This window comes from Armigeres subalbatus, chromosome 2, assembly GCF_024139115.2.
Source record: "Armigeres subalbatus isolate Guangzhou_Male chromosome 2, GZ_Asu_2, whole genome shotgun sequence".
NCBI classification, from domain to species: domain Eukaryota; kingdom Metazoa; phylum Arthropoda; class Insecta; order Diptera; family Culicidae; genus Armigeres; species Armigeres subalbatus.
Window position 1 is genome coordinate 331,189,402 of NC_085140.1, and position 15,251 is coordinate 331,204,652.

Below are 15,251 nucleotides of genomic sequence, written 5' to 3' on the forward strand. Positions count from 1 at the left end.
ATATTATGGCACGTAACTTTGAGAAGATGGAGGAAGCCTACATCAGACTGAAGAGGGAAGCTAAGCGGATCGGACTAGTCATCAACACGTCGAAGACGAAGTACATGATAGGAAGAGGCTCAAGAGAAGACAATGTGAGCCACCCACCGCGAGTTTGCATCGGTGGTGACGAAATCGAGGTGGTGTAGGTGTAGTGTAGTTTTCGAAAGGAAAGTGCTGCGTACCATCTATGGTGGGGTGCAGATGGCGGACGGTACGTGGAGGAGGCGAATGAACCACGAGTTGCATCAGCTGTTGGGAGAACCATCCATCGTTCACACCGCGAAAATCGGACGACTGCGGTGGGCCGGGCACGTAGCCAGAATGTCGGACAATAACCCGGTGAAAATGGTTCTCGACAACGATCCGACGGGCACAAGAAGGCGAGGTGCGCAGCGGGCAAGGTGGATCGATCAGGTGGAAGATGACTTGCGGACCCTCCGTAGACTGCGTGGTTGGCGACGTGTAGCCATGGACCGAGCCGAATGGAGAAGACTCTTATATACCGCACAGGCCACTTCGGCCTTAGTCTTAATAAATAATAATAATCATTGTCATACAAACATCAAACTGAACGTTAAAACTACGACCAAATTATCTAAAAAATTGAGAGGATTATTTAAATTGCAATTATCATCGTTTAAGTGATAGGGGTGCGAAAAAGTCCAATTTTGAATCACTCTACTGCGCATATTTATTGTTTCTCGGCCTATCACGATTAGTAACTATGAAGTGTGTTTATTAAAGCAAGTAAAAGGTTCTGAAAAAAATCTTAAATTGTTCCAGGAAATAACTCTTGCGAACTAAAATAACTATCTATTAGCTGTACTTACTAGAAAAATCGTTTAAGGTTTGCAAAAAAGTGTAGGATAACACTGCGCATGATCTACGAAGTTTTATACGATGCGTTGTTTTGTTTTGTTGATCTGGTAGACCTATTGGTCTGAATTCCAGGATAATTTGGAGAACTTAGAAAATTCAATTTAAACATTTTCTAATAATAAATTATGCACATGGCTTCTACGGTCCTGGACATGATGCGTTGTTATCGGTTTTTAGCAGTTGACATTGTAGACCAATTGATGTGAACTCCAGGACAATTAGGATATTTTAGAACAACCGGGGTCTCCAGTAGCCTTGCGAGCAAGGGCGTAGGATTGCAAGTCCGGAGTGTTCGATTCTCGGTCCGGTCTAGGATGTTTTCAGGTTGGAAACCTTCTCGACACCCTGAGTATAGTGTATCCAAGAAGAAGAAGAAGAAGAAGAAGGAGAAGAAGAAGAAGAAGAAGAAGAAGAAGAAGAAGAACATCCGATGTGAACATATCTGGATCATAAATCGTACACATGGGCTCTAAGGTGCTGTCTGGACATAATGCGTTCTTGTTTGTTTTGCACCAAGAGTAATTGATTTGGTAGGTGAGTTGGTGGAACACCAGAGACAAACCAAATTCGTTGTTGCGCAGTGCTTCTATTCTATTTCCGTACATATAAAAATGGCAAGCCTTTGGTCCTTCCAGAATCGATAACAGAACGTAAGTGTGGTCGATCATCAATATATGCTCAGTTTTGGAAAACTCAATAGCTGACGATAATCTTGATGGTATATAAACATGTACATTGTACATTTGGATGAGAAATGCCTGAGATATTGTTAAGTCAAGTCCGGGTCAATATGACCCAAACACCTTAAGTGTTAGTTTATTTTTATAAAAAGTCCTTTAGGAACTTCCTTCCTTATAAGTCCTTCAGAAACGTCCTACACTCACAAAAAACTCCGCATTATATTCATGAGTTTACACATGGATTTTTGCAATGGGGGTTGCCAAATGCATTCCATATTTTTGACACATATATTTCATGCGCCCGCATGAATTACATTAGCGTTCATACATACTATCTATGTGGGTCATCGTATCCATGAGTGAATTTGTATGCAGTTTGGTATGTGCCGACACATGATATGCATATTTCAAAATACAAGGATTTTTGCCAGAAAGTATGTGTCGATTTTCCTGAGTGTACAAAGTAGGTCATTGTTCAGGAACATAATTTTTCACGAAATAGGAAAAGTCAAGTAATAATGACCTGCAAAACATGTATTTCACATATTTTAGCCATTAATCTTCAAAATAAGTGTAAAATATTGCAGAAATGTCGTGAAAATATTTTCGGCCACCTACTTGTATGGAGCCGCCCCATAGTGCACTGTAGAAAGATTATTGAAAGCCCGACGTTGCATTGCATGAGTATGTATTGTGTATCCGGAATAAATTTATACCGCTTTTTATACCGAAGTTGGATTTTTCTCCAGATACAGGCAACTTTTCCAACTTCGGAAGTAGTGCGCTGGATTCGCCTAAAGATGCGCTAAACAACGCATCAATTAGTTTGACAAATAAAACTTCGGAAGAAAGTTCGGTTCGGAAGTCCCGACTTCCGAATTCTAACTTGGTGCTACGCCGACAATATCTTGTATGGCAATTTCAATGGATCCAACCAATCCTTTCCAAGTATCTAACTCGCCATCCTTCGCCTTTGCTCGCAAGACTACTGGAGACCCCAGCTAACCTGTAGATTCTTTTTTATTACATTATTTTTATTACGCTACTGCTGCGTATATCCATTCGATTAGGGTCCACTAGTAAAGAATAAAATAAAATCAAAAAAATACAACCGACGATTGATATAGGTACTGTCGCGCCGTCACTCAACCCGACTAACCCTAATTGTTTCGCTTTGCTTTCTCATTCACAGTGTGACGCACTCCTTTTCCTCGCAGCGGGTGGATAAGCTCACCCTGGAGGAAAAGGAAGCCGGCCAGCGGTTCCTGCAAACGTTGCGGCGCAATCACCGCGAACGCGAAAAATCCCCCGACGAGAATGCGCCATCGATTGGGGCGGTGGTTCACTCGCCCCCCGCCGGTGGCGGATCTGCTGTGGCAGCACCGCCACCAGCAGCGCCGGTCAGCGCTCGAACGGTAAAGGACAAACGCAGCTCGATGCGGGCCACATTGGAACATTTGATAGTGCGGTACCTGCGGCGGATCACCAGCAGCGGTGAGGACGAGGAAGACGAGGAAAACGGTGGCTACGAGATGTCTTCGGTGCGCTACCGCCGACAGGTCGCATCGACAGCCGATGCCATCGGTACGGCGACCACCGGCGGGTTAGGGTTAGGCGGTGACAACTCTACGGAAGTCGTTGGAAACGAGGGGCCGGATAGTTCGGTGGAGATTACATTGCTTACCAATGACAGCGATAGCAGTGGAAATGGTAGTGCTATGATGGGTAGTGAATCCAGTGAAATAACGCTGCCGTTCGCGACGTCAGCCGGTGGAACGGGGGGAGATGTACCGGCAGTGGAAAGTGTCAATGGGGGGTCAGTGAGCACTCCGGTGTCGAGTATTTATGAGAAGAGTTCTAAACTAGTGGATGGCGATGGGGAAAGTGCGGTTGGGAAGGTGTCACGCAAGCACAAAGCCAAGAAGAAGGAATGCTCCAGCGTTCGCAAGCGGATTGCCCAGTTGGATCGATTCGAGCTGGAAAAGTCGATGCGGAACGATTCCTTCCGGGAGTACAACATTCGGAGCGCGCTTAACTACAGGTATGTGTGATTGCCATCGGTTTGTTCGAGAGGGAAGGGTTAGAGGGCAAGGCGGAATGGTTGCTCGTTTCAGCTATTATTCTGTAAATGTGCTTCCATTGTTCTATGATTGATTGGATGATGCTCCCTCATCGAATCAATCGAAAGTTAATAGAGTAGAAATTCAATCTTGGGAATTGCCTGCAGTTTGTCTTTCCCCGCTGAGAGATGAGGCAATTCGAGTGCGTACACATCTTATTTCGTTTCGCATTTGTCAAAGAGTATTGATCGGAGCATTTGTGGTTTTTGTCGGCCGTAATGCCTATCTCGGTCTATACGATGCGTGTTCTTTCGTTCCGGCTCATTTGATTGATGTATTTGTCGTTGTAAAGGCATTAGTGAGGTAATAGGTTTACAAGTTGAATGCGCACGTCTGACGGTAATTATTTTCGTTTGGAGCGTGGAAAACAAAAATATCTGAGCATTTGAGGAATTGGATACCTACCTCAGTAATTTGACGGCTACAGCAGACTATGCTTAGGTGCGATTAGGTTAATTTCGGTTTATGAATCGCCTTAACTTCCAGCGTGTTTCCCAGTCACAAGTAACCTAAACATACGTGGGCAAGTTTTTTTTTAATGATAGGAAAACGGATTCAAGCATAATTCACCTTAATAGGTATTAATGATTGCGGTACGGTATTCAGTTACTTTATTCACTCTTATAAAACCTAATTTAATTCCCAGATCAGCAGTTCTTGAATAGCATCAAACAACAATTTACAAAGATGCACTATTAAATGCGGATAATAGGATTACTGATTCAGTTATTCAATTAACAGCTCTTCATCCCATAAAAAACACGGAAATACGAAGCAAAGTGCTTGTTTCTTATTTCAGTGATTTTTCAGCAGTGCGCAAACACGTTATTCGTGCTTTATCCTTTTCTATTGATATGCAATGAATTTTGAACAGTCACATCTAAAATGTAAAAGTTTCTCTGAATATCATCATTGCATCTCCTCTTATGATTTTTTTCATTTGTTTGTCCCATTATTTTGTCAATACTAGATAAGAGAATAATGATGAATGCCTTTAGGTAGGTACCTATCGAATGATTCGTCACTCAAGGGGAAAGTGTTTGGAAAATCATACCCAAATCTCATTGATCAAGCTTTTTCGCAAAGCATTGCACATTGTATTCCCATCCCATGCACAAGTTACTGAACGTGTTCTATTTAAGTTTTTTTTTTTATAATATTCTTATTGAATGGCTATACATTCCAACTGAAACTTGGCCTGCTTTTCAATTTAGTATTCTATTAGCATTTCCTCTACATACTAAGTAACCCGCAGTTAGTATTACATCCACTCTAGATGGCCCTATTCACCACTAGAAGTAGGAAGCTAAGTAAACAAGAACTAAACATCAAAAACTATTTCAATAACCACCGCTCAAATGAGATGATGGATTTGGCATGTTTTATTTCGTTATTGTCAGTTGATTTTTTGTAGATCGAACTTATAAAAGTTGGGCACAAGATACAATGATATACAGAGAATGTTAAGAAAATTATTTTGAGCTTTTTAGTGGAATGTCTTCACTTGTCATAAGACGAATTTGTATAATCCCATTTAATTCCACCACTTGTGGAATGGTGGAATTAAATGGGATTGTACACACAAGTGATTGTACCCACAAGTGTTACAAATAATGTTCAGGTCAGATTTAAAAATGATTGATTGTCTTGCCTTAGCATCCTGCACCCAACCGGCGGTTGTTAGATTTTCTAACAATTCTGTATAAGAAACTAACAAAACCTGTATAAGAACTGGGCATATGCGAAATTGTTAGATGCTTATACAAAAAATGTAAGCTCTCAAACAAATATTGTTAGAAAAGCTTACAAAATTGTTAGATTATTATACAAGACTTGTATAAGAATCTAAAAATTTCGCATATGTCCATTTCTTATACAGGTTTTGGTATATTCTTATACATAATTGTTAGAAAATCTAAAATCCGCCGGTTGGGTGTGGAAATGTCGGCTGTATTTCCGAGCATTTTCTTGTGATCATTAATATTTGCAGCATATCACAAATATGACACAAAAATTGAAATGGCCATTCCCACCGTGCAGGCTTGAAATTTGCAAATAATTCATAACACATAGGCAATCGGTAAAAACAGCCCCTCCTTGCTGATCCAAATCTTATTTCTTCTGAAGTAATAAATTATGCAAGTTTGTTGTAACTTGCGTAGGGATTAAGAAATTAAACATGCAGCTCAGGATTTGAAGAAAACTTCTGGAAAACAATTAGGGGAATTGCTCCGTTTTCCATCTCACTGAACATATATTCATCTCATCGCAAAACAAAGAAATACAGCACCAATCTCGTCGCTTCTTTTTGCTAACACGTGTTCTCACTGCTGAAAAAAATCACAAAAATAAGAAACAAACCAAATTCCTTTTCATTGCTTTGTTTTTGATGGGATGGAAATAGGAGCTATGGGATGAAGTGCCGATCCGTTCCCCTATATGAATTCGTATCAAGACACAAATAATACAAAATCTAACATGGTTGCTCAAGCTTCGATGATTTGACAGTCAGAATCCTGATTTCCGAGCGTTAATTTCTTCGGGAATTCCAGAGGTATATTTTCAGAAATTTCATTCTCTTTTATCAAAAAAATAGTCCGTTATTTGTGTGTTGTTTCTTGTAATCTATCTACATCAATTTTTATAACAAGTTTCTCTAAGCGTTCATGCATAAATTTCGACAACATTTTTAGTGAAAATTAATTTGCAATTTTTTTACCGTTTTTTCTGGAATTTTAACCAAAATCTCCTAGAATATCTGCGAAAACTTCTCCGAGAATTCCTGCAGAAATTCATTATTTGTGTGCAAATTCATCCCAGCAATTGCTGTAGTTAATCCTCCGTGAATTCTCAAGGAAATTTTCTTGGAAATGTTTGCGGAAATCAAACTCGGATCTGCTGCAGGAGTCGCTCTATAATTGTACAAAAGCTCCCCAGGGAAATTTTTCGAAAATTCATTAGGGAAGTAAAGTTTAAGTAAATTATTCAAAAACAACCTGCGGAAAATCGAGCCTACGGAAATCTCTTCACAAATTCCTGCGAAAATCGCTTTTGATTTTTTTTGCAGAAATTGAAGAAAATCCGCGGGTATCCCTCCAAAAATTTCTTTTATAATTTTTCAGATTTCAAATGCTGCAAAAATCCTCTTTCACCGACAGTCTAAGTTCCTTGGAGGCTGTTCGGTCAATGAAACCGGTTAAGCACTCAGCGTATCTTCTAAATGGGATACGGAAAGCTTTGAGTGCCTTATCACAACGGTCTTACACAATCACCATGGCTTGGGTCCTGTCTCATTGCTCGATCTCGGAAATGAGAAAGCGGACTCTTTGGCTAAGGTGGGCGCTATGGAAGGTGATATTTACGATCGGAAAATCACCTTCGATGAATTTTTCACATTAGTTCGTCAGGAAACCTTGAACAGCTGGCAACAGAAATGGACAAATGGGGAGTTGGGTAGATGGCTGTATTCAATTCGCCCGCAGGTGTCGAAGCGTCCATGGTTCAAAAAATTGAATATGGGACGAGACTTCATTCGAACCATGTGTCGTCTAATGTCCAATCACTACACTCTAAATGCACATCTTTTCAGAGTGGGGCTCTCGGAAGGAAATCTCTGTGTTTGCGGCGAGGATTATCAGGACATCGATCATGTCGTGTGGGCGTGCGAGGAGCATCGTGGCCCCAGATCTGCGCTAACTGAACATCTCCGGGTCCGAGGAAAACAACCAAAGCCTATTAGGGAAGTGTTGTCGGGCCTTGATCTCGAGTACATGTCCCTGGTCCACCAATTTTTGAAAGTTGCTGATGTAAAACTGTAATCATTGTCTGCCCATTCCCTTGTCTGTCGTACCCCATATCGAATGTCTTCCTCTTGTTGAACATTTCCATGTCTGTCGTTAATCCCTTCCGTATGTCTTCCTCTCGTCGTTGTCTCCCAAAAAAAGTTTGTTTGTCCCGTTACAGATGTAAAAATGCGAGGAATGTCAACTTTGTGAACATCAGCATAGTAATTACTTAAGCACCCTAAAATCCTTTCCTTTCCTACTGTATTATTGTATTCCCTAACCTCGACTAAACCGCGAGTCTTTCGGTTCCCCAAAACTAACACTATGTATAAGAATCAAGAAATGTATTGTTAAACTTGATTTCGGCTCCGTAACGCTTCACGGCAAATGAGCCTTCCAAATAAACGAAAGATAAAAAAAAAAAATCCTCTTTAAAATGCTGCAAAAATCCTCGCAAAACACCTTAAGAAATAACTTTTGGGAATCATCTTTTAATTTTTGGACGACATTCTGTGGAATAGACTGGCCAAGATTACTATGAGGCGAAAAAATGTTGTAGAATTCCAAGGGGAACCCCCTAGAATTGTGTCTTTGGGTGAGAAAATCAATCTATGAAAATTTCAGCTCAATCAATTTTCGGCTGATTTATTAGGAGATGAATTGTGTATTTTTGGATGTTTTGATCGAATCGCATCAGCCGAAACCTATATAAAAGTTCATTTAATCATCATACAATGTTCTGTGAAATTGTTCTGTAGCATACCAACTGCCGTTTTTGCAATTCTGAGCTTAATCGAGCAATCAGAACCAATTTCCAGATCGAATGAGTGACGGAGGTGTATTTTCCTATATATTTTGGCTGAAATCCCCATACAAACTTCAAATCAAATGCGCCAGCTTATGCAACAAGCGATTGAGCTGAAATTTTCAGAGATTGATTTTCTCACCCAAAGACACAATCCTGGGGGGTGCCCCGTGGAATTAGACAACTTTTTATTTCCTGGGCCAGTCTACTGTGGAAGCACTTATTAAAATGAGGCATCTGCATCAAATCAAAGAACATTTTTGTGTTTTCAATTGCTGTATAAACCCTTATTCGTTCTAGATGTATGTTTTGAAAGCAATATAAAATGTTCCAACACTATTAAAGAATTCTTGAGGAAAAAACTTTTGGAAAATGATATGATATGGTAAGTGGTTCATCGTGAAATCAATCAGAAGCTGAGCAATTATCTGTGAAATCGAAGGTAGATTTATATTTGTATTTTTTTATTTCCCTGAAATTTTGAATATACATCCTTTATAGTCAAAAAACATTATCTGCATCATCTGCCATTTTAACTCTGGTGTAGCAAAAGCCTAAGCAAAAACACCTTGAACACTTTCAAAAAAATATAAACTGAAAACGGCTTGTCCGATCATTCTGGTGTCTTTGGCAAAGTTTTAGGTAATCAATAGGGCTATGTGAAAAAATATACACTGTGAAACAAAAAATCAAACATTGAAAATATAACTTAAAAATCGATTTTCTCAAAAACGAATTTTTCAATATTTTTTATTTTTTGATATGTTGCAGTAGATAATATATATATTATTTTGCACTATGGGTCATGATGGAGAAATGATGGACAAAAAAGTTATCCAGCTTTTTATTATAGCCACGAATGATTACCATAGTTGATTTTGACACATGCCGCGTACAGATTTTATAGTATTCGAAATCCTAGCAACCTTAGAAAACTTGCTGAAAATTTTACACGTCAAAAGTTTCGCATTATTTTGATATCCAATTATCTATTTTTTTGTTTCTTCAAGATATTTTACTTAATCTTTAATACTTTCTTTTTATATTTTGAATGAAATGCAAAACAGGAGAAATTTAGTTGGAAAAAAGCAAAACCTTTATTTTATGAGATTTGATATATGTACGTGTTTTTTTTATAATTTCCTTTATTCCAGATAAACAGGTTAAAAAGATCTCTAATGTCTAATTCAGAGGCGTCGCGTGATCAATTCTTCAACCTGTGCACTATTTTGATATTTCGAGAAAAACACATAAAAGGTACCTGAAATGATAAACGAGTTATTTCCCAGCGCGTTTCTTAATAAGTTATGCTTATTTTGTTGCATCCTTAGCTACTTCTGATTTTCTGAATTTACTCAAACTAAACTAAGCTTAAAAGTGATAGTTCGTAAAATTAAAAATTACTATCACCAGAATCGTTTTCAATGTGACAAATAAGACATACATCTATTCGGAAATTATTGAGCTGGCACTTTGAATTCTAATCTGAGTTATTTCGTAAAATAAGACGAAGTTAGGCGTACAATAGAGAAAAGGAAATTAGACTATATCAATCATGCAAAGTTACTGATAACTTGTAATTAGCATGTCACATCAGAAAAATAAAGTCTATACAATAAACAATGAAGTTCATAGCCTTAACTCTTCTCAATTAATAATTATTCTATTTAGAATTTATTTCTTTGATCAATATTCTGGACTGGACAGATGTCGAATAAATTTCCGTCCATCAACATGGACATTTCCTCATCAAAATTTTCTTAAATTTGTGTTGACCTTTGACGTACCCCCTCCTTAACTAAATATATTTGATTTCTCAAAAAAAAACCCTTAGAAATAAAATTCTTTGAAAATTTTGACCCGTTTCATTTTCGGTAATTCTGATTTTCATCAGAATATGAAATGTCTGCTTACATTATGTTAATTTCGAAAATAATAAGCGTATTTGTAAACAGGCTTTACTGCAAACGCTTATTAGAGATGAAAATTTCTGTTTAAATTGAGCTAATGTCGCGCTAGTATTATCGGACAGTAGTGGATATGTAAACTGGCCATCCCATTCAATATCAAATATCAAAAGCGCTTTTGCTTCGCGGTGCTTATTCAACGCGGAACTTTCGTTATGGAACGCTTTGAGAGAGCAGAAATCGCGCGCTTTACTCTTCTCTTTCGATTTTGTTCCGATTGCGCTCTCTTCAACGAATCGCGCATGCGCTGTTTGAAGGGGTTCTCGATGGGCAACAAACCGTGCACTGCAAGCGAAGAACGCTTTGACTACCTATACATCGCCGATTGCGGTGACAGCAGATGATCCACACATAGGGTAGTGAGCTAATTCCCGTCGTAGTAGGTAGTGCTGGGTTTTCAAATCTAATTTATACGCCAGCCCAACTACTTACTCTAACTAAGTTGTATGTAACACATATTTTAGAGTTCCTTGTTTTCATTGTGTACTATTAGCGCATTGAACAAATCATAGTTTATTGAGAATCGGTAATCAAAAATACCCTTCAAATTTTTCAAATTTGTCTTATGAAAATCTGTTTACGTCCATGAGAATTTTCATTCGTCCAGTCTGAAACTCGATGGATTGCTGCCAAATAAATCTGTTGGTATTGGTGTGCGATTTCTACAAGTACACCAAATTAGTTTTTTATGCGGTATCATACCGTGTTAATTAAAAATAACATATATTCAATTAATATTGGCCTGTTCTGAATATGATATGTGTACATTGTGAAACATTGAATAGAATATGTGTACGGAGGATGTTCGCGGCTATCCAAGAAATACCTGAAGTGGAGGTCTTCAGATCTACACGCGCAACCAATGATCTACAAGCTTTTTTTTTGTTATTGTAATATACCCATTGTGGTACATATGATAGAATCTGCGTATGGAAGATCTTTACGGTTATCCAAGAAATCCCTGAAGTGAAGGCCTTCAGATCTACACGCGTAACCAATGATCTACAGGTCTATTTTGTTAATGTAATGTACCCATTGTAGTACATATAACAGAATCTGCGTATCGAAGACGTTCGCGGATATCCAAGAAATACCTGAAGTGGAGGTCTTCAGATCTACGCGCGTAACCAATGATCTACAGGCCTGTTTTGTAAATGTAATATACCCATTGTGGTACATATGATAAAATCTGCGTATGGAAGATCTTCACGGTTATCCAAGAAATCCCTGAAGTGAAGGCCTTCAGGTCTACACGCGTAACCAATGATCTACAGGCCTGTTTTGTTAATGTAATGTACCCATTGTAGTACATATAACAGAATCTGCGTATCGAAGACGTTCGCGGATATCCAAGAAATACCTGAAGTGGAGGTCTTCAGATCTACGCGCGTAACCAATGATCTACAGGCCTGTTTTGTAAATGTAATATACCCATTGTGGTACATATGAGAGAATCTGCGTATGGAAGATCTTCACGGTTATCCAAGAAATCCCTGAAGTGAAGGCCTTCAGGTCTACACGCGTAACCAATGATCTACAGGCCTGTTTTGTTAATGTAATGTACCCATTGTAGTACATATAACAGAATCTGCGTATCGAAGACGTTCGCGGATATCCAAGAAATACCTGAAGTGGAGGTCTTCATATCTACGCGCGTAACCAATGATCTACAGGCCTGTTTTGTAAATGTAATATACCCATTGTGGTACATATGAGAGAATCTGCGTATGGAAGATCTTCACGGTTATCCAAGAAATCCCTGAAGTGAAGGCCTTCAGGTCTACACGCGTAACCAATGATCTACAGGCCTGTTTTGTTAATGTAATGTACCCATTGTAGTACATATAACAGAATCTGCGTATCGAAGACGTTCGCGGATATCCAAGAAATACCTGAAGTGGAGGTCTTCATATCTACGCGCGTAACCAATGATCTACAGGCCTGTTTTGTAAATGTAATATACCCATTGTGGTACATATGATAGAATCTGCGTATGGAAGATCTTCACGGTTATCCAAGAAATCCCTGAAGTGAAAGCCTTAAGGTCTACACGCGTAACCATTGATCTACAGGCCTGTTTTGTTAATGTCATGTACCCATTGTAGTACATATAACAGAATCTGCGTATGGAAGACGTTCGCGGTTATCCAAGAAATCCCTGAATTGAAGGCCTTCAGGTCTACACGCGTAACCAATGATCTACAGGCTTGTTTTGTTAATGTAATGTACCCATTGTAGTACATTTAACCGAATCTGCGTATGGAAGACGTTCGCGGTTATCCAAGAAATACCTGAAGTGGAGGCCTTCAGATCTACACGCGTAACCAATGATCTACAGGCCTGTTTTGTAAATGTAATATATCCATTGTGGTACATATGATAGAATCTGCGTATGGAAGATCTTCACGGTTATCCAAGAAATCCCTGAAGTGAAGGCCTTCAGGTCTACACGCGTAACCAATGATCTACAGGCCTGTTTTGTTAATGTAATGTACCCATTGTAGTACATATAACAGAATCTGCGTATCGAAGACGTTCGCGGATATCCAAGAAATACCTGAAGTGGAGGTCTTCATATCTACGCGCGTAACCAATGATCTACAGGCCTGTTTTGTAAATGTAATATACCCATTGTGGTACATATGATAGAATCTGCGTATGGAAGATCTTCACGGTTATCCAAGAAATCCCTGAAGTGAAAGCCTTAAGGTCTACACGCGTAACCATTGATCTACAGGCCTGTTTTGTTAATGTCATGTACCCATTGTAGTACATATAACAGAATCTGCGTATCGAAGACGTTCGCGGTTATCCAAGAAATACAAGAAGTGGAGGCCTTCAGATCTACACGCGTAACCAATGAACTACAGGCTTTTTTTGTAAATGTAATATACCCATTGTGGTACATATGATAGAATCTGCGTATGGAAGATCTTCACAGTTATCCAAGAAATCCCTGAAGTGAAGGCCTTCAGGTCTACACGCGTAACCAATGATCTACAGGCCTGTTTTGTTAATGTCATGTACCCATTGTAGTACATATAACCGAATTTGCGTATGGAAGACGTTCGCGGTTATCCAAGAAATACAAGAAGTGGAGGCCTTCAGATCTACACGCGTAACCAATGATCTACAGGCTTTTTTTGTAAATGTAATATACCCATTGTGGTACATATGATAGAATCTGCGTATGGAAGATCTTCACGGTTATCCAAGAAATCCCTGAAGTGAAAGCTTTAAGGTCTACACGCGTAACCATTGATCTACAGGCCTGTTTTGTTAATGTAATACAGTGTTGACCCGATTCTGTCACTTCCCGATTTTGTCTACCCCCCATTTTGTCTACCCCCGATTTTATCACGTTTTCGACCCGATTTTATCACGTCCCGATTTTATCACGTTTCCGACCCGATTTTGTCACCCCAAAAAAATTTGTCATTCTTTTTATTTTCGTAAATAATACCACAAACATCATTGATTTTCATGAAATAACTTTCACCGCCTGTAGTTTATTACGAACGACTTCTGAGTACCTGGGAAATATTCTGTAAGCAATTTCGGCAAGAAATAAAGGGTACCGATCACGCATTTGGCCTTTCCAAGGCATAAAATGATTCATATTTCTCGGGAACTTTTTCAAATCGGCGTATGTAACATTTTGATCAAGCTGAGAAAATGAGCTTGGAAGTTTTCAGAATTTATTTTTATTCCTATTTAGAAACTAAACATTTTTATTGCAATTGAATACACCTCAACGATACATTATGAAAAGGTTCATCGTCACTGACCCTGAAATCTGCACTGCGTGTGAACATTTCAGTTATTTTGATAAAAATATATGTTACAACGTTCTGCAACAGATAAATCACATACGTCGTTTTGATACGTCAGCATGACCGAGGTCATGCTACTTTCGTCGAAATGTTACGCTGCTCCGTACGCTGCATTGTTGATACGTCGAAATGTTGCGTCAAGTTGAAATGTTTCACGCACATGCGACAAAAAATTGCAACACTTACAACACGACGTAACAACATTTGCTGCAGAAAAACAACGTAAAATGTTTTTCTTAACGAAAATCAGAATATTCAAGCAACATGTTTAATTTTGAAATCAGTGATGAAAAGTACAAGCAGACGCATGTTTTAAACTATTTAGTTGTTCGAAAAACTTTTAAAGTACATTTTCTGCTAAGCGGTGTATGTGCAATATTTTCAACAATGATGTTACACCGTTTTGAAAAAAAATTGATTTACATTTTAAAAACACATTTTCATGTAGCTTTGAAGATATACACATTTTTAGATGAATTTAATGCCATATGCTGTTAAAAACGGGTTTGTTTACAATTTGCGACATACGCCGTTTTGAAAAAGTACCCGAGATTTGTGGAATAAATGAAAAAAATTGAAAATATTTTTTTTCCAATTTTGTCACATACCCTGTTTTATCACCCCAACATTCACCAGGGGGGTGATAAAATCGGGATATTACTGCATACCCATTGTGGAACATATAACAGAATCTGCGTATGGAAGATCTTCACGGTTATCCAAGAAATCTCTGAAGTGAAGGCCTTCAGGTCTACACGCGTAACCAATGATCTACAGGCCTGTTTTGTTAATGTTATGTACCCATTGTGGTACATATAACAGAATCTGCGTATGGAAGACGTTCGCGGTTATCCAAAAAATACAAGAAGGGGAGGCCTTCAGGTCTACACGCGTAACCAATGAACTACAGGCTTTTTTTGTAAATGTAATATACCCATTGTGGTACATATGATAGAATCTGCGTATGGAAGACGTTCGCGGTTATCCAAGGAGGATCCTTGAAACCGGAGAATTGAACTTCCGTTACGCGTGTAGATCAAAAGGCCATACTCCAGGGATTTCTTGGTTGACCAAGAACATATGATGTGAACGCATTCTGTTCTTTGTACTACAGAGAGCATGTACCATATTTGAAACCGG

The 15,251-nt window shown here is 38.8% G+C and overlaps 1 protein-coding gene across 7 annotated transcripts in view; it reads left to right on the forward strand.

Moving 5' to 3' along the window:
- Nucleotides 1-15,251, forward strand: part of LOC134212753 (uncharacterized) — a 394,317-nt gene that overhangs the window by 52,107 nt on the left and 326,959 nt on the right. For all 7 annotated transcript variants that reach the window (XM_062690878.1, XM_062690877.1, XM_062690883.1 and 4 more), the window contains exon 4: nt 2,794-3,642. In XM_062690878.1, the coding sequence (XP_062546862.1) occupies nt 2,794-3,642 (849 nt within the window). The remainder of the gene's footprint in view (nt 1-2,793; nt 3,643-15,251) is intronic.